General features: G+C 39.4%; 1 protein-coding gene across 1 annotated transcript in view; it reads right to left on the reverse strand.

The window, feature by feature from the left end:
- The window catches only part of neurl1b (neuralized E3 ubiquitin protein ligase 1B), a 31,679-nt gene extending 17,816 nt beyond the window's left edge, over positions 1–13,863 (reverse strand). The window contains exon 1 of the mRNA XM_042493968.2: positions 13,509–13,863. Within this exon, the coding sequence (XP_042349902.2) occupies positions 13,509–13,617 (109 nt within the window). The 5' untranslated portion in view covers positions 13,618–13,863. The remainder of the gene's footprint in view (positions 1–13,508) is intronic.
- Between the last annotated feature and the right edge of the window lie 5,072 nt (positions 13,864–18,935).

Raw genomic sequence — 18,935 nt, forward strand, 5'->3', positions numbered from 1 at the left:
GTAGATCTCAGTCAGAACATTCAGATGTCTTTGGACGGAGGAATGTCAAACAAAATGCAATAGTTTAGAGAGCATGTCCGTGGTCTTCTTCAAACTCAGCCAAAGCCTAAATTACAACCCGGCATCACCCTCAGCGTTGACCCCTGGACACTGTTAACACAGATATGTCAGTCTGATTGCTCTGACAACATGACAGAAGCAAAGACGCCTAAAGTAAACTGAGAAAGAGCCCACACTGTTGGTTTGACCACCCATGTACAAACAGAATTAAGACATACTGCAGTACTCTGGCAAGCGTTGAGATCTTGGTGTTATTAGTTAGTGTGAAAATGATTGTACCAGAGCTGTGATTTTAACCAACAAAACTAGGTGAAGGACATACAGTACCACACACTGTAAGAAAGCTGCATCTATTTTTATTACACTGGATGCAAACAGGAATGCTTTGCTCTGAGATGAACCATAATGCATACTGTCCCCCTTTTGGGTATCAAGCATCTGTGATGCAGCGATCTCATGAGGGCTCCTACAGCGAATAAAGTTATTTCCAGAGAAGGAGGGCAGACATGCCTCGTTTGCTCAAGGAAACTTGGCCCACAGCAGTATGACTGCTGCCATGCAGAGCAGTGCAGTGACTGGTCCTTGGACAACAAAGTGTTACATTTGCAGTATTTCAATTCTCTTTAAAGATTCAAAAGCAGAGAAGAAATGCTGAGCAGATGGCTGTTTGGGAAGGTTTGTACGCGGTGGTCTCAGTATCAGGGGAGGGCTGCTGTCCAAACCCCAGCCACTGATCTAATGGATGAAGTGAGTCATACCCACCTTCAATGTGAACACAACCATCTCCATCAAACACACATGGGCCAGCACAATGAGCCACATTCATACAACAATGTTTTTCTGGTCACCTCTTTTTGTTTGAGTGCTGTTTTCTACTACAGTGCGTTCACATCTGTTTTAAATGATGTGCTCCCGTCTTTTCATTAGGTCGACTCTTAACAGGCTATTGGAGTCAAGCACCTGCTTTTCAAAAACACAGTAAGATTTCAACTATTGCCAAAGCCGTTGTATCAGTAAAAATTCCCTCACGTAGATGATGAGACATACTGAGTTGAAAAAGGTTTTTATCAAAGCAACTGTGCAGCATTTGCCTTTAATTGGAGCCATTTTAGAGGGCGTTCTTGCCATGTGCTCTGTGCCCTCACAGATTGTTCTAATTTCCAAAATCCTCAGATCATGAGACTGAATGCTATGGCAGTCTTGAGCTGACAAAATGCATGCATGCTTGGTTTCACTTCTGCAATTTCAGATTTCAGTAAATTAAAAACACCACCATGAAGTGAATCACTGGCAAGTGGGAAAACAAAGCCCTGATGCAGCTATGAGCACTGCACTGTAATGCAATAAACTGATAGTCGGTGAAGAGCTTTTTATGTTAAGTCACACAATCTTACTGAGGTTGCTAACGCTAAGAAAGAACAAGTTAATTCCATTTGTCATTTTTAAGTTGCAAAAAAAAAAAATAAAATAAATAAATAAATACAGCTGAATTTCAAGTAAACTTAACAGATATAAAGTAAACAGAAATTACGATTTTTAGTTATATGTACTCTCCTTTTTCACGGCAGTCGGTTTTCAAGATTATTTAAGTAAGATCAACTTGCCAGATTTTACAGTGTTCATTTATTTTTTGCTTTACAAGTTCTGGGACTGATTCACGTCTTCCTGTTGGTAGGCAGATTGTTAATAGTGGTAACGATAACGGACAGGGATATTGACTGTAGTATGAGGAATTTCCTGATTCATTTTCCATTAAAGGAGCCTAAATCATGACATTACGCAACATGTCAGCTCCTGACATTAAATGACCCCGCTGCTCCGCTAACACAGTGGAAACTGGGGGGTAGCATTGAAAGAATGTTTCATCTGAACGTCTTTTCTGCTGTTACAGAGCATTTCAAAGCGTACTGAAATGTCAGTAAATCAATGTTGCACTTTGCTATAAAGAACTACACTTTAGGTTTTCTCTGGTGGAACATGAAATAGTGGCACGGCTCCACTAAAATGTTGTTTTAGGCCTCTCTGTCAGTGGGAGACATGCTAAAAATGGCCTTTCAATGCATTTAACCAGATGCACGGACAGTGTTCTTCCTCCATCTGTTCCATTGTCTCGGTGTTCTCTGGGATGAGGAGCGGATGCACCACCGAAGGAGATGCAGGAAATGCTCTTGGCCCAGAACAACATAGCCAACTTCTTCCAGCCTTTTGCACATTGGCTTCAGATACGAGAGCAGCGTAAGAATATGGCAAAATGAAGGTAGTCTCTAATGCACAATCCATTATGTATGGTATTGTTTGATGAGATGGAGCAGTCACTCATAATTGTGATCCAAATAGGAAAACACTGTTCCAAAAAAGAATTTAACCTTCATTTGTTCCCTTGTCTTTCATTTTTTTCAGAAGTGATTAAACAGTAGCACGCTTGCCGCAGTGGAAAATCCATGGAATTATACAGTTGTCAGAGGGTTAATCATGACTGTGAGTGGTGCCCAGTCTCTTGCCAAAGAGGAACAGGAAGGTTTTACGGGTGTCTATGTCAAGGTCTTTGTCATTTTTAACATGACTCCACACAAACAGCAGCAGGCTCGCTCACGTCGGCCTGTCAAGCACACTCCAGAAATAGAGATTCTGTTTGAGCATTAAAATTTACAAGGTAAAGCTATATATTTTTAATCGTTCTTAAAAAAAACGGATGAAAATAAAAGCGAGTCTTGTAAAGAGGAGAGGTATATAATGCTAAATAAAGAGCAGTGTGTGTAAATATGGAAGGAGTTTCATGTCGGTGTGTGCATAACTATATAAATGTGTGTTTTTGTGGGATAATCTTTTAAAAGGGGATGGATGTTGTTGACCCACAGCGTTTCACTGCCGCACCGCAGTTGTAAAAAAAGTCATAATTGCCATATTCACATTAATCCTGTTAGGCATGCGGGGTGGGGGTGGGGGGGGGGCAGTGAATTCTTGTGGTATACATTAAACAACAAACCTATAGTTAAGAAGATCCCAATTAAACCTGTTAACATCATTAGAATTTATGACACAGTTCAAAAGGAAATCACTTCCCAGGCATTTTAAGGCTTGTCAGAATTTGCCTTCAGGGTCCCAAATTCTAACCTCTAAATTGCGTCACTCTCAAATATTTGGAAGAAAAGAATCCAAAATCTCATTAGCGAGACGAGAGTGGTTTTGGGGAACCGCTGAGCAGCCCAGTTTGGGGCTTTTCAGCTAAAACCATTTCAACACTTTAATCAGTTTCTTTTCATGTGTTGATTGTGTCGTGTTACTTTTCACTAGAGCTAAGGAAGCAGTTTATTAGATAATGTTCCTGAAAAGTGGAACTGAGTTTTCAGTCCTTACTGTACAGCGAGCTGTATTAAAGTGTGAAGGTGAAAAGTGTTTTTTAAAAATACCCATGCCGCTAGACACACAGAAGCAATTAAGAAGCAGTAAACACTCAACCAACATACACAATATTTTTTAAAACTATTTCCTCCTAAACCTCATGGAATAACTATTACAAACAAAAAATACTAACAAGATGTAAAGCCTAATTTGGCATGTTTCAAAAAAATCAAATATTAACAGATTTGAGTCTGTGTTGCTTGAGGTAACAAATGTTTACACACAACCGCCCCCCATGGTAATGTGGACCTTGACCGCAAAGGGCTCAGCCACCCATTGAGGGCCCTGGGGTTATGACACAAAATACTTCTGCTATTATTACCCAGTGCAGTCACTCAGTAAGCTAAGAAAGACATACACTTTCGACAACAAGCTTGGACAAACTCTTCGAGAAAAGATTCCTGTGTTTCCACGAAGCGAAAGGAGTTCAAGAACAACAGCCAGCAGCTGTCGTATTATATACTGACCATTAGTGTGTGCCCGTTTTGTCTCACAGTCCTAAAGGAAAGGGCATATAGGGATACCAGAGAGCTCCAGGTACTATGTTACATAATAGCATATTTCCTTCCAAACCTCTTTCTATTCCTCTCCAGTAGGTAGCCAGAAACAGTAAGACAAACCTGAGCTCTATGTAGTGTAACCTTCTGTGACTCTAGCTTTCCTGTTGAATGTTTCTCTACCAGTTGCCCCTTCTCTGCCTCCTCCCTGGAGGTTATGAGGCTGTCCAGCTCCAAATTTCCCATAGAAGGCAGAAAAATCAGACTGGACAAACAGTACTGGTCTGCACATGTCAAAGGTCATGGAAGTTACTTTGTTGTTTTTGTCAATGCACAAATTTACTGGCGTCTGAGCCCTTAGTGTTATTAAAATAATATAGCTCTCTTTGGTTTCACCTCATGGCTGACGATAGATTATTTTCATGAAATTGACACAGTGTCTGCACTCTAACCGTGGCTCGCCTCTAAAACAGACCAAAAACAAGTGAGCGAAACTAAAACAGAGGCTGTAACACAAAGAAGTTTTTGTTCCACGCTGGACTGTGCATCACTATGAAGGACATATAAATGACGCTCTTGGGGACACAAGTCAAGCCTCTCTTTCCAGAGCTCTGGGTGCATGAGTCAACTATCATAAAAGACATTTAAGCCACTAGCAGAAGTACACCAGCTAGGTCTGGTATTAACGTGCTGTTCTTTTGGTGTCAAGGGCGATTTCAAGGCCTTCAACTCTCTTTGCATCGGTTTTAATGAGGGCAGACAGTGTTGCCTCGCTTCATGTACCACGCCAACAATCATGTCCTTTAACTTGAACAGGGGAGCCACGCTGGGGTTTAATTAGCTGACATAGTGTCACTCACATGTTCAGTACGTGCTAGTTTTTGTTGCAAACCCAAGATCTGTCTGGCTGGGAAAGGGACGCTCAGTCCCTCCACAACCTGTCTTCAGCAAGAGAGCAATTTCAGCACTTATTTTTAAACATTTATCAAATTTACCTGTCAGCTTAGCTCTACAGTCATGCCAGCATTGTATCCCAAGTGCCTGTGCCATTTCCTCCACGTCCTTAGCTGTCCTTTTGCCTTGATGCATTTTCCTTCCACAACTATTTCAAACAAAAGTAGCAGCATGAGGCCAAAGAGACATTAGCTGTTTCCGTGCTAAGGGTCCTAAGCTGAAGCGTGCACCATGCTGCGCTGCTGATTCAGGTGGGCGTAGGTAATTAGAGAGCAGGTCCCGTTAGTCCCAGGTCTCCAGGGAAACAGCTGCCATGCATCCCCAGTTCCCATGGAGCAGCTTGAAGCTGAGGTGTGTAGCGACTCGTCTGCTAAGCTATACGACTCTGTTCTGGACGGATGCCCTTCACTGAGCACATGACGGCTTCCTTCTTTCTTGCTTTGTAAGGTATCACTTCAGGATCGTTGATCACTCAAATTCTGACAGTATAAGAGTGAGACATACAGGATTACAGGTCTGTGTGAGCGTTTTACATTTGCAAATGAAACAAGATCACGTGCACTTCTTTCCTCCATCTCAAGGATTCAGGTCAAATAAAAATGTCTGTTTACTTCCTGATCTTATAACTATAACCGCTATTGATGTGAAAATTGATGTTCAAAAAGAGGACATTTTCAGAAAATGAAGGGACAGAGGGAGATTATTAGTCGTGTTCCTTTCTTATCATTAGATTTCCAGACTATGGATGAGAAGATAAGGGTAGAGAGAGAAACAGCTCCTCTTCATGATGGATTTGCAGCCCCGCGGCTGCTGAACCGGGAAGCAGAGACAGATCAGCAGCGAAGGACCAGGCTCCCTCTGTTTTCCTGTGATTCAGATCAGCTTGTTTTGGCTGACACAGTTCAGTTGGAGTCCAACACCAACACAAATGTAATCGTATATTTTCTTAGAGATAAAGGAACAGAAAATATAATTTTTTAAATATTGCTGAATTTTTGGTTTTTGGTGATGTACACAGTGCTGGTCGGACTCATTAAAAGTAACTTAACTTTGAACATTGGAATAAAAGCATTTGGAGACAGAGATAAAATCTCGACACATCCAACATAAAAGCCAAACAACACTCAATGGCGCTTCTATTACAGTGTTATAAATGTTTGTGTGCAATGCCTTTATGCTTTTAGAGACACGTTTTAAGACATACCACTGAAATACAGTTTTTCCACAAAAAAATTCCATTATCTTGTTTACAATAACATCAACTCCATCTTCAGCTACTCCACATTTTTTCATGTTTTAATTCAAAAGTTTAAAGTAATTCTATCAAAGATTTTCATTTAAATAAAAGTCTGTTAAAGTGATTGTTTGGGATTTTTTTAATTGGGGCTGTATGAGATAGTTATGTATAATCTGTGTATTACATACAGTAGCTGGTGGTCGGTGCGCTCCCTGTTGGCAGAACAGACGGGGCTCGCACCCCATAGCTCAGCCTTAACTTACTGTATAGAAGGGTTGATATCAAACATGTTTTAGCCACTTTAAAAAAACACCTTCCTAAAATATACAATATCAGTCTAAGAGGATGCTGTATTGAAGGTGTTATTCAATGGGAAGTTTTTATTTCAATTGGAATGCATAAGAGCTGCTAACAGCACCTTCTGACCCAAACAGCTGACTTTTGGCGGATTAGAAATGTAGTGCCAAAGGAAAAGGCTGTGTGATGGCAATGTGAAACAATGAAAATACTCTAAATATAGTGTTCACTTGGAGTGACAGTGATTTTTTTAGGTAGGTCTTTTTTAAAGTGGCAAAATATCAACCTCTGTTTTTGCAAACCAGGACTGAGCCGACCGCCATATATTATACAATGACTATACATGAGTATGTCATACAGCCCCATTTCAAAAACTTCGAACTATCCCTTTAAGTCACTATTTATTGCTGAATGATGTAACACAATGGTGACTGAGCCTATTGCCCACTGATGAAAGCGAATGCAATTGCAATATTTGAACTGGGTATCTGTGGTAACATTCCCAGGAAAATCACAAGCGAAGCAGTCATTAATTATTCTCTCTTACACACACGAAACATACATATGTGCACACACACACCATCTATGCTGTGGTAACCCTTTAATCTTGTCAGCTGACAGGCTCATAACAATAGCTGATATGAATGTTAAAAGAGCCAATACACATCACCCAACCTGCAAAAGCATGTGTTGAACAACCACCCAAACTTGACCAGACCTGGCATGCAAAGCACCACCTCAAAGCATTATAGGACCACAACAGTCACAAGTGACAGGGAGACAGTAAGGTGGAAGGTGGACTATTGCACACAATGTTTCATTTAATAGTAACTTACTCAGAATGCTGCTTTGAAAGTTTTTGACCTGCGCACTCAAATGTCCTAAAATCCAAGAAATGTCCTAAAATCCTAGAAACATGTATGTGGCTGTATCCCTAATCTAAAGCCTGAGACCAGTGGTTTGACACATAAGTGACATCAAATTTAACTGATAATTCCTGTGCGGGCAGAATGTAGCAATGTGTTGGATTGGACACTATCCGCTATCTGGAGACCCACTCCTTAGACGGACTGCATACCAGACATCAAAGACAACTGTCATGGCGGCGCAATGAACCAATGAGAACTCTGTAAGTTGATCTCATGTCCAGGACACATTTGAGATGTTACAATGTACAGTATGCAGCTAATATGTTCTAACAGGTAAACAACTAGGCCCAGCAACAGGTAGGGATTACACCTCAGAAATTCATCATCAGTCAGATGAAAGACAAAGCTGTGGGGGCCATAAACACCCGCTTACATAACCCTGCGTTTGATATGAAGGGGGGGAAACATCAGGGTCAATTTCACAGACACTCTGTTCACCTTTAACACTTTTACAGTGCTGACTGCTTCCGCCCATCTGTGCCCCTTTTCCTGCTCTCCACGTCCCTCTGCTGCCATGAAGTCAACCACCATCCACGCCCTTTGTCCTGACCCCAGTCTCCTTCTAACATGAGCTTATATTTATCTTACTCGTTATTTTCTTTCCCTCTCCTTAAAGCTAATCTCGCCTCCTTCCCATTCCCTGGCCCTCTTCCTCTCTCCCTTGCTCTCTTGTCATGACATTGGCCTGTGACACGTGTGGGAAACTTTTGCGGGGCCCCAGCTTCGGGCAGGACACTGATATACTGAGAGTGCTGGGTGACGGCGCTATTTTGGGAACTTGTAAATATGAGAACTTCCTTTCCTAAAGTGTATCTAATATCCCAGAGGATTATTAACAACAAGAAGCAATACAGAGGCAAAAATGCTACATGTCCATCATCAGCTCCAACAGCCTACAGCTTCATCTTCTGTTTGCAAATTTAAATTTGTGATGAAAATGTCACATCATGATAATAGTAGAATATAGATTATATGTCAGTCCACATTCCAAAAGTACCATCAAAAACATTCAGAATGGAAATGCAAAAAAACCCCAAAATGCATACTGAACTGAACTGAACTAAACCAACCTGCTGGTGGAAACGCACCAATATTTACATTCAGAGAGAGTGAAAACAATCTAGACACAGTTCCTATATATCGGCACAGGACACACAAACTTTGTTGTATTTTCGCACGTCTTTGTACATTCTGGATCTTTTTGTGGTTTTGTGTCTGTGTGTGGTCATTTTGCATCTCCTTGAGGTTGTTTTGTGTCTCTTTGAGGCAATTTTGTGTCTCTTTTTGGTGATTTTATGTGTTTTCTTAAGGTAATATTGTGTCTTTTTTGGTCATTTTGTGTCACTTTGTAATCATTATGAATCTCTTAGAGGTTGTTTATGTTGTTTTGTGGTTGTTTTGTTTCTTTCTGAGGTAATTTGTGTCTGGTAAAGGTAATTTTGCACCACTTTTTAGTCATTTCCTGTCTTCTTACAGTTGTTTTGCATCTGTTTGTAGTAGTTTAATGTCTCTGTGTAGTGGTTTAATTTATCTTTGCAGTTCCTTTACATCTCTTTGTGGTCTTTTGTGTCTCTTTGTGGTCATTTAAAGTCTGTTCTTGGTTGGCATGTGTTAATTTGGGTGACATTTTGCAGGTGAAGGCCAAGGGAGCCCCTAACACTTTGTGTAGCCAAAAACCGATATCAGTATTATTGTGGTATTGTTAAAATATGCTGATACTAATACTGAAATCATTTCACATATTTTTATATTTGAAAAGCAAAAATAAAGTAGCAGCATTATGTATTTTTTTTGCATGAATATTATAATAGAAACATAGCCAATACCTTATGCAAACATATTATAACCATATCAAAAATGCATTAAGATTACAGATAGTCTGTCTTTGGAATGCTTGCTCAAGTGTCTGTGCAAGTGTAGATGGGGACAAGGGACCAGTAGCAGCACTGGGTTTGCCTGCTGCACGCCCACTCTGTAAACATGGGAACAGCAAAACAAACTCAGGCTGCATGCTGCGCCTGCATCTTGGCTGATACTGGACAGTATTCACCCTGAATTTACATGATTTTAATGACAGTTTAAATCTGAAATAGCAATACTGACTGTTGGGAAATTTACTGCAGTTTATCACCAAACCAGTAATCTTTTAATCCCTAGTTTGAATCAGTGATAAGACTGAGCTCCAGAATAGAGGCCATGTCTTTTTTATGACTCTTACTTTCAGAAACACACATTAACGGGTTAAGGGGACGATATTTACAAGCTGCCTTCATCAGGAATTGTTCTTTCTCTCTATAATAGCATTTTCAGATGCTTCCACACCTTAGGCCAAGTTTTTATAGGGAGCATCCGGTTTACATATTCAGGGACGTCCAAACCCTCTCCCCTGTTTGGAAGTAGGGAGACATGACAGGGAGCAAAACAGGGAGGAAACATTATTGAACTAGAACATCAGAGGAGGAAGCTGAGATTGTGATAAGGGAGATATGGAGTCTGCTGGAAGCCTATAAGCTGCAAACAGATCAGGAAGGATCAGATGACTGACTCTGAACTGCTATTTTCCACAGTTAGAGGAAGATGGAGAGTGATTTTCATGCACTGTATTGAAAGCCTAGCTGAATATAGAGCTTGGCTTGGTATATATATATATCTAAACTAGGACCAACAATAATGAAGGGCTGAAACTGTCATAATAGGCAACAATTTTATATCATTGTAACCTGAAAGTCTTTGGGTTATGGGTGGGTATAACAAGTCATTTAGATGTCACCATAATAATAATAGTGTTAGTAATAGCGGTCGAATGATAATGGTTTTTCAGGGCTGATACCAATACTGATTATTAGTAGTGACCTATAACCAATATTTAAAACCAATATGCATTTACAATCAAAATAAAAATCTTTCTGTCAATATTTAGAATTTGGAATATAACAAACTCCAACACCAAACTCTGTTTAAATGCCTTGAGAAAATGTGATTGTGTGTGTCAAAAGTGATACATTCAACATCATATACATCATAAAGTTCCCAGCAACTTTTTTAATAAAGTTGAGTGAAATTTTAAATAAAAAATGAATGGATAAAAATAATGTTTTGCAAAGTAAAAGTTCCTACCATGCCGACACTTTCTTTGCACTTTTTAATTAATTTTATCGGCGATCATTAAAATAAAACGCAGATACAGATCATCACCAAAATGCCAAATTTCTCCTCCAATAATCGGCCAGACTGATAATCTTTTGACCCCTAAATAACAACAACAACAACAACAACAACAACAACAACAATAATAATAATAATAATTATTATTATTATTATTATAATTAGTTATAATAATAATAATAATAATAATAATAATAATAATAATAATAATAATAATAATTATTATTATTATTATTATTATTATTATTGTAGTTGTTATAATTCTAATAATAATAATAATTATTATTATTATTATTGTTATTATTATTATTATTATTATTATTATTATTATTATTATTATTAGGGGGAGCGCAGTAGTTCAGTTGGTAAAGCAGGCGCCCATGTACAGAGGCCATGTCCTCGCCGCAGCGGCTGCGGGTTTGATTCTGTTGTTGTTTATTAAATAGCAACCTTGGCCCTGTGCTGCATGTCATCCCCTCTCTCCCCCTTTCACGTTTCAGCTGTCCTATTAAATTAAAGGCAAAAAGCCCCCAAAATAATCTTCAATTACAAAAATTACAATAATTAGAATCTCCACATAACAAAGGATGAAATTGCTCAATATTCAGAATAAACCCCAGCCTCAATAAGAAAAAAAATGATCAGCTGCTTTGACCTATTCGTATAATTTAATAAATTATATGCCAACTGCTTTTGGCTCTTACAGACAGCCTAATAGATGATACATGTCCAGTGAATAACTGATAAAATGAGGTCTCATTTTCTTTCTCTTTTGTCTCTCTCTTTCACGGACCCACAAAAACACACTCTCACACACTTACACGCACACATGCACGCAGTCAAGCAGTCTTGAATTATTAAAACGGTGCTGAATGTTTAACTGCCTCCCCTTATGCCACCCAAGAGCTTCATCACATGTGAGAGAAATGGCCGGGGCCATACACACACACACACACACACACACACACACACACACACACACACACACACACACACACACACACACACACATACACACACACAGGTCACATTTTTATTTTACTTTCTAGACATACAGATGTTGATTATAGATACTTTACACAGCATGCAGCATAGATGTAATCGAAAAACAGCAGATGAAGCAGCGATGATGATTGATCCCCATAGATACAGTTTGACCTGTAATTTTACACTCTGCTCAACTCTTCTCTCCACTCATGCTTCTTACAAACACTCATTCTATCAGATGGTATCTGCTGACATGTTGAAGGGATGAGTGCTCTAGTATATACAATAAGCACTAATACTAATACTTCAAAGGCCCTGCTGCAAGTATAGAAACTGACCTAAATGCACATTACACAACCACACCTGCTCCTGGAGGCAACAAGGCATAAGCGACCACCTCCACTGAACCACAGCGTAAACATGTCTCATGGCACTGTTGCCCCACACAATGTGAGTTAACGTCTGCACAATGGATGTCTGAATAGAAACAATGTTTACCGTTTTGTGCAGTGATCTAATACAGAGGAACAACACGATGAAAGATGGAGCAGAGTTTGGCTTTAATAATACAATGAACTCATCCCTTTTCTTGCCAAAGACAGCTAATCAAGTACTGAGTCCTCCAGTGGCCCTCCCTCACTGTGGGACATCAGCATAATATAGTGGCGCCACCTAGTGAGGCATATTGGTATAGATGAAGAATGGCTGCATACATGTAAGGCCAGACAGCGAAAACGTTTTGTAGCCATTATGCATCTTTTTGTGATTTGTTTTGTCTCTTTGTGGTCATTTTCTGTCTCCTTGTGGTTGTTTTGTATTTCTTTTGAGACATTTTGTGTCTCTTTGTGGTGGATTTGTATCTTTTTGTAGAGATACACAATGAAAGAAAGAGACTCAAAATGACCACAAAGAAATGCGAAATGCCTATAAAACGACAAAAAATACCAAAGAAATACACAAATGACCCCAAAAACACACAAAACAAATTTCAAGGTGAAACAAAATACCACACCCAAAATTACCACAAAAAACTAACCACTAGTTATGGCAAGGAGGTGCAAAACAACAACACAAATTTGTGCCCATAGTGGCCTTTTGTCTCATAATCACCTAAATTGGTGATTTATAATTTCAGAAATGAAATAGCACAAATTAAATTTGAAAACAGTCAAGGACGCTGATTATCAGAGGCTGAAAATAAATAGAGCAAAAAGCAGGAAACAGATAGTAAGGGACCTTCCCAAGTTTTAAAAACATACTGAAATAGTTAGTTTTCTTTTCCCATGGATCATATTGCTTCTTCTCCAGTGACATCCTTTTCTATTCTCACAATCATTTTGCCTTTTTTCCCATCACCCAGTGGGAGTCTGGGAAAGCTATGACATCACCGGAGGCCTCTGTGAACTTTTGTCAGCCACACAGGGCTCAATATAGCAGTGACTGAGCGACAGGCATTTCCTGTCTGTCTAAACCAACAAATAAAGTTTAATTAATATGAGATGTGGTAAGACAGCTCAGACACTGGCTCAGGATCAGATATTTGAGCAATAAAAATGGGTCTTAAACTGTAGGTTACCTATTGTAGCTGCGCTAAGATGTGTGACATATCAGAAATGAAATCAAATCTTTGTATTGCATTTTTTTTTCTAACAAGTGGGAGCATTAAAATAAAGCTAGTTCAGGACATTGTTATGATAATGTATTTTTTTATTATTATATTTTAGGTCAGAGTAACCACAGTCATGAATAATAATTTTGGTGGGTTTTTTTTCTTTTTATGTAATAAATGAGATTTGGCAGTAATGTTTCAGAATCCTTCTGATAGCTACTGTAGCTATTCCAACAATCACCAAATGCACCCCTGGACTAGCCTATTTCTCTAATATTTTCAAATAATGTCTAACAGCCTTTGGTTAAACATTAGATAGTTAGGTTACAAAGAAAACAAAAAGGGTGAAATAAGTGAAGAGTCTGGCTTACCCTCGGTGCTGAAGTTCAGTTTCTTTTCTTTGTTTGAAAGAGGCAAATCGCACAAACCAAAGGGAATGCACATGTTTGACGACTGGTTGTTTCCCATCTTGTTTCCCATTCAACAACTTCTCTGTGTAATGAAGAAATGAGTAAACTTAATAACGTTTACTAGAATAAGGTTGACTCTGGCAGTCTGGTCTCCTCTAGTTGGTGGTCTCTCGCAGTGTGAGTCAGGAAACTGTTATATTCGTACCAAGACCACATCCCGCCCGAAATTTGAAGAAGTGTAAACATGAGCACGTGGCTTTTGTTATCTCTTTATTCTGTCCAATAAAATCCAACCGGAGAGGGGAAGGACGTTGGCACGGTTGGCACGTGGGGAAATCGTGTGTACGTCGTGCGTGCGTGCGTGCGTGGGTGTGTGCGTGCGGTTAATCTACACCGCCGACCGTTAAATATATTCATAGCATTAGCAGAGAAGACTGGTGGCTTTTGTCACAGCCCACACCACAGTTCCTAAAAAAGGTGAAGTGGGCGTGCATGGTAATATTCCTGTCCTCGAGGGGTGAGCGCGAGCTGGGAAGCACTGATATTTGGTGTGGCATTTTACTTTTATTTGTTTCTATTGCACATTCAGCGCTGCCTGAAACTAAACTACAAAATAAAACGTCCTGTCTTGTTTTATATATAGCCTCATGTACTCTGCCTTTATATAGAATAATTGTGTGCATGGGTGTGAATTCAAACAGCAAGACCTTCCAACTGATATGACTACATGGAATACAGCCATTATCAATTTTATTAATTTAATCTGTTTTTGCTCTAACTCATCACAATGTACTCAGTGAAAAAATGTCTATTGCACTACAAACTACAACACTACAAATTCATCTGCTTAAAGCCAAACTGTCGCTAACTTATCTCTTATTTAAAACTTATCACTGTTGCAGTTAAAATCAAGTTAATGATCAGTGAATATAGATTTCTTGCGTTGTTGCATATTCTCACATGGCCCCTACAGCAGCACTGTTACTCATTAACAACACAGGTCAAAAGTCAACAGTTTGAATCAGAATCACTCAAATTTGACCAATAGCAGTCCAGCCTGTCTCAGTTTATCCAGCACAGCTCAGCAGTTTTCATCTATTGGATTCTGGGTATTTGTCTGACTCATTTAAATTGGAATAGCTGATAGAAAAACACACTATTAGCAGAGGGAGCACAAGGTCAGGTTAATCTAACATCCTCTCCTACAGGGCATGAAAACTCACTTGTCTGTGTTTGTCAAAAGGCTAATGATTTTTTTTATGCCCATGCCGATCATTTCACAACCTCTTGACTGTCACCAGAGACTTTGAGAATTGGACCGCCTCAGCTCTATGATCCCATGTGGTGATAGAGTCAATATGAAAAATTGATTGTGTAATCAAACTGCACTTCTGTGTGAACCAGCCTGAAGGCCTGTAAAGGAAACTGTTTAATATGCAGACTGTACTGTCTATTAATTCCCATGACAGATTCTGTATTTTTAATTGCAACACACAAGAAGTACCATAAGATGGCGCTCACACTCAATGAGCTTGGAAGAAGACACTTCTCAGTATTTAGGATCCTCTCTGGAGATCCATCCACATGTACAATGCTCTTATGAATGTGTGTTCAACACACGTGATCCTTTCATCCAAGTGATGTCAAAACTGTGGTACCCTGCATCCACCTCTGACTACAGAGTCACTCAATTCAGCAGTACATACTCGGTTCAGTGCTTAGAGTCACACAGAATTATATTTCATAACAATGTATACTTTTCTTTTGTGTATTTCGCACAGGTCAATACAGCAATTAACATGTAAACAAAGAATATAAAACATACAGGTTAATAAATGATTTGGCTTATTTTAAGACTCCCTTTCCAGGCTGTTGTTGCTGTAGTACAACAAAGAACTGCTTGGAAAAGACGCATGATATCAACACACCAACTTGCTGAAGAGCTGCAGGGTGACTGGTTGTGCAACTTACTAGACTAAAAATCCAAGTCTTCAGTTTTGTTTCATGCCACCATTAGTTTAGTGGTATGACAGTAAGGCATGTCCAAAATCTGTCCTGGGAGTCACTCATGTTTGTCCCCCAGTCCATTACTCCTTTAGGAAAAAAGGAATAATGGAGGAATAATGGACTGGGGGACAAATTTTTTAAAACTCAGCCCCTCATCCACACCCACTCCAACAGCACCAGTGGGACCACTGCACAGTCCCCTTTGGCCTTAGGTCGGGGTCATCTTTACCCCTTTGACCTTTCTTGATGGCGAGCCTGGCTCTACCCATATAATAAAAGGTGAGAACAATAAATAAATCTCATCTTAATTATTTATATAATAACGATATAATGATGTTACTCTGCACCTATGTGTATTGCCTTGTATCTGGTAGTCATTCTAGGCCCAGGTTTGGCCAGTTGAAGGTACTTAACTGTTTTTTTAAGTTGGTGTCAAGACAGTGGTATCGTATAAAACTAGACAACGAGTCCCACTTGTCTGTGTGGCTCTTGTGTGGCCATGGTTCAAAGGCAATAGTCAAACGCCATGTTGGCCTCAATACTCTTTCTCAAAATGTCACTCAAGGCTGTGAAATTAACCAGAAAGGATGAAAAACCAAAGGTCAGACTTTACACTGTGTAAACCACAGAATGCATACCCCACTTCCCCCAAACAAAGATGGTAGCCATCTTGTGAGGACACATAGACTTAAGTAATACACTTTAACTTAACAAATTCAAAACTCAGTAGTCTTTAGGTGGTTGTTGCTTGATAATGGCTAACAAAGGTAAGAATTGAATATCAACAGAAAAATACTGTTCCACACACAAGAACATGTGTCATTAAGCAAGTTTGATTGCAAAACACCACCACTTTAATCCATATAAATATAAATGGTATCAACGTACGACAATATGTGAAATATATATAGATATGTAAATTTAAAGAGAAGCATGCAGTCCTGACAACACCCACATGTTGTTTGTAGAAGTGGGACAGATGTCATATGAGGCTGGAGTTTGATTATCACTGCAGTAAGGGGAAGATAATCTTAAAATACACACATTTTGCTCAACAGCTTATCAAAAAGCATCCTTTCATTGAAGTCAATACTGCTCCATAACTGCTCCTATCAAAATTGGGTGAATCTGATTGATTGTAAGCTTTGGGCAGCTTCTTTTCATTTGAAGAATACACCATGTTCTAGCATGATGAGAAGTGATCATTTCTCAGTCATATGGGATCTGCTGCCGCTTATAAGACAGTCTTTGTATCCACATGGACTAAAAAGAGTCAGGATATGCATTCAGGATGTCCCATGCTTGCTTTTGTCCCAGGGCCCCAAATCTCCAAAGCAAGGTCTTTACTGCTAGTATTACTGCATTACTTACTGCACTGAATAGGACAAGATCACTGCTCAACTGGTTTCCGCCTTGGGTTTGGCTTTATTGTTAGTGTTGTGATAACAGTTGATAATGGTTGTCAGTTTTCTGATAAAAACATATAATGGCGGTTTATTTTATGGATATGCAAAAACATAACTGCAGTCAAGCCAAACTATTTGGCCATTTGCACCCCTTTTCTTTAATTAGCCAAAATATTACAAGAAATTTTAATTGTTTTAGCAGGTTTGCACATCTGCATTGCCCTAATGGGATTAATGTCTGCTCATCTGTATGTTCTTTGGGTGTGACATCATCTACCCCGAGTGCAGCCGGTGTAGAAGACAGGATGCCAGACATTCCTTGAATACTCCACACAGGATCTCACTGCTGCTTGTGAACACAACCCTGTACCTCCAGTGAGTGGAAAAATACAGGCTCTCTTCAGGCTCAGTGTGGTGAATGAGGCTCTGGAGGGATCAATGGGTGCCTTTTAACTATCATTTAAATATCACACTATGAGCAATTCAAAGCAGTTACTTTTGCATGCCAGCTTGTTTTATTTATTTATTCATTTTTAACTTTACTTGTTTTTATGTTAGAGAATTAATTACGCCCTTTTATACCAAGGCGTAGCACAACTCTCATATCTGGACAGCTAGAACACCCCCAAATACAATGGAAGATTGATTTTGTACAGCTTCTGTAGAGATGCCCTGAATGATAAAGCAGTGCACACCTTTAGAGCAGACATAGTTCCTCTGTCACCGTCGTCTGACATTCCAGATAGGTTTGTTAAAGGAAGGGAAACCCTGCTGGCAAGGAAGGGCCACTTTACTGCAGCCATACGTAATGTCCTGAAAATCCTTGAGCTATGCAAGTCTTTAGTTATCATGTCACAGATCTGGCCTTATCTGGGCTCCTGTCACGCAACAGCAGCGTGTCTGGCTTCTTTTGCATCGTTTCTCATGGAGATTTACTTTGGAATTTCATGAATAAAAAAAGGTTTGAAAGAGTTGTGTTTCTTTCTTGTCAGCAGTCGGGGAAACATTTTGAAAATATGTAGCAGCTTCCTCTATCACTCTGTATTCCCTTTACATTTTACCTGCAATATTGTGACTTAATTCATCCATTCGAAGTCTCTGAAGCAAGTTTTGGTTTTGACCTTAGACTGTATAACCTGCATTCTCTCAATGGCCAGCAGGGAGAAATCCACAGGTTACAAAAGAAGCCAGATTGTATAGAAGTCTAAGAAAATGACCCTATTTTTCACTTGATTTATTACCTCAACACACATTTTTCTAATGAGTTCATGGACTCAATCTGTAGTTTCAAGTCTTCTTCAATGCCATGCGATATCATTTTATGGTCCCATTTAGAGTAAAATAGATGACAAAGCAGGAAATTCTTTAGGAGCAGGGGTAGACTGGCATTGGAAAGTTTGGGAATTTTCTTGGTGGGCCAGTCTCCTGAGAGGGCTGGCCTTTTTCCCCAGCCCAGCATTATATACCTTTTTACAACTGGCAATGGACTTCAGCATGATGTCAGGAAGACACTGGTCTCTTTCATTAGACAGATGTTAAATTTTGGTTGGCATGAAAATTGAGTTAATATTTTAAATGTCTAACAGTTAGAATTTCACATTGTGTGGATGTTGATGATTTTGGGTTTTGTTCTCTATACCTTATAACTAAATGTCATTATTCCACATCAAGATGACGTTGGCATGAGACGTTTGTAAGACAGATATTGGTTGCTTAACACAAATTAAACCAACAAAATGTTGTCATCATCTATTGTCAGTATTCTACATCAAACTGATGTTGGCATGAGATGCTCTTACATTAATTACATTACATGTTGGTCACCCAACATCACAACCTAAGCTCAACCAAATATTAATGTTTAACGATGTTGGTGGCCTGCTGTAACAACTTATCCTGAAAACCAGATATAGTCACAAGTGTATCCTTCCGCTAACTTTATCATATCTGTCACTGAGGCAGCCTTTAGCTCACC

This window comes from Plectropomus leopardus, chromosome 8 (assembly GCF_026936395.1).
Source record: "Plectropomus leopardus strain MGB_pleo_1.0 chromosome 8, ASM2693639v1, whole genome shotgun sequence".
NCBI classification, from domain to species: domain Eukaryota; kingdom Metazoa; phylum Chordata; class Actinopteri; order Perciformes; family Serranidae; genus Plectropomus; species Plectropomus leopardus.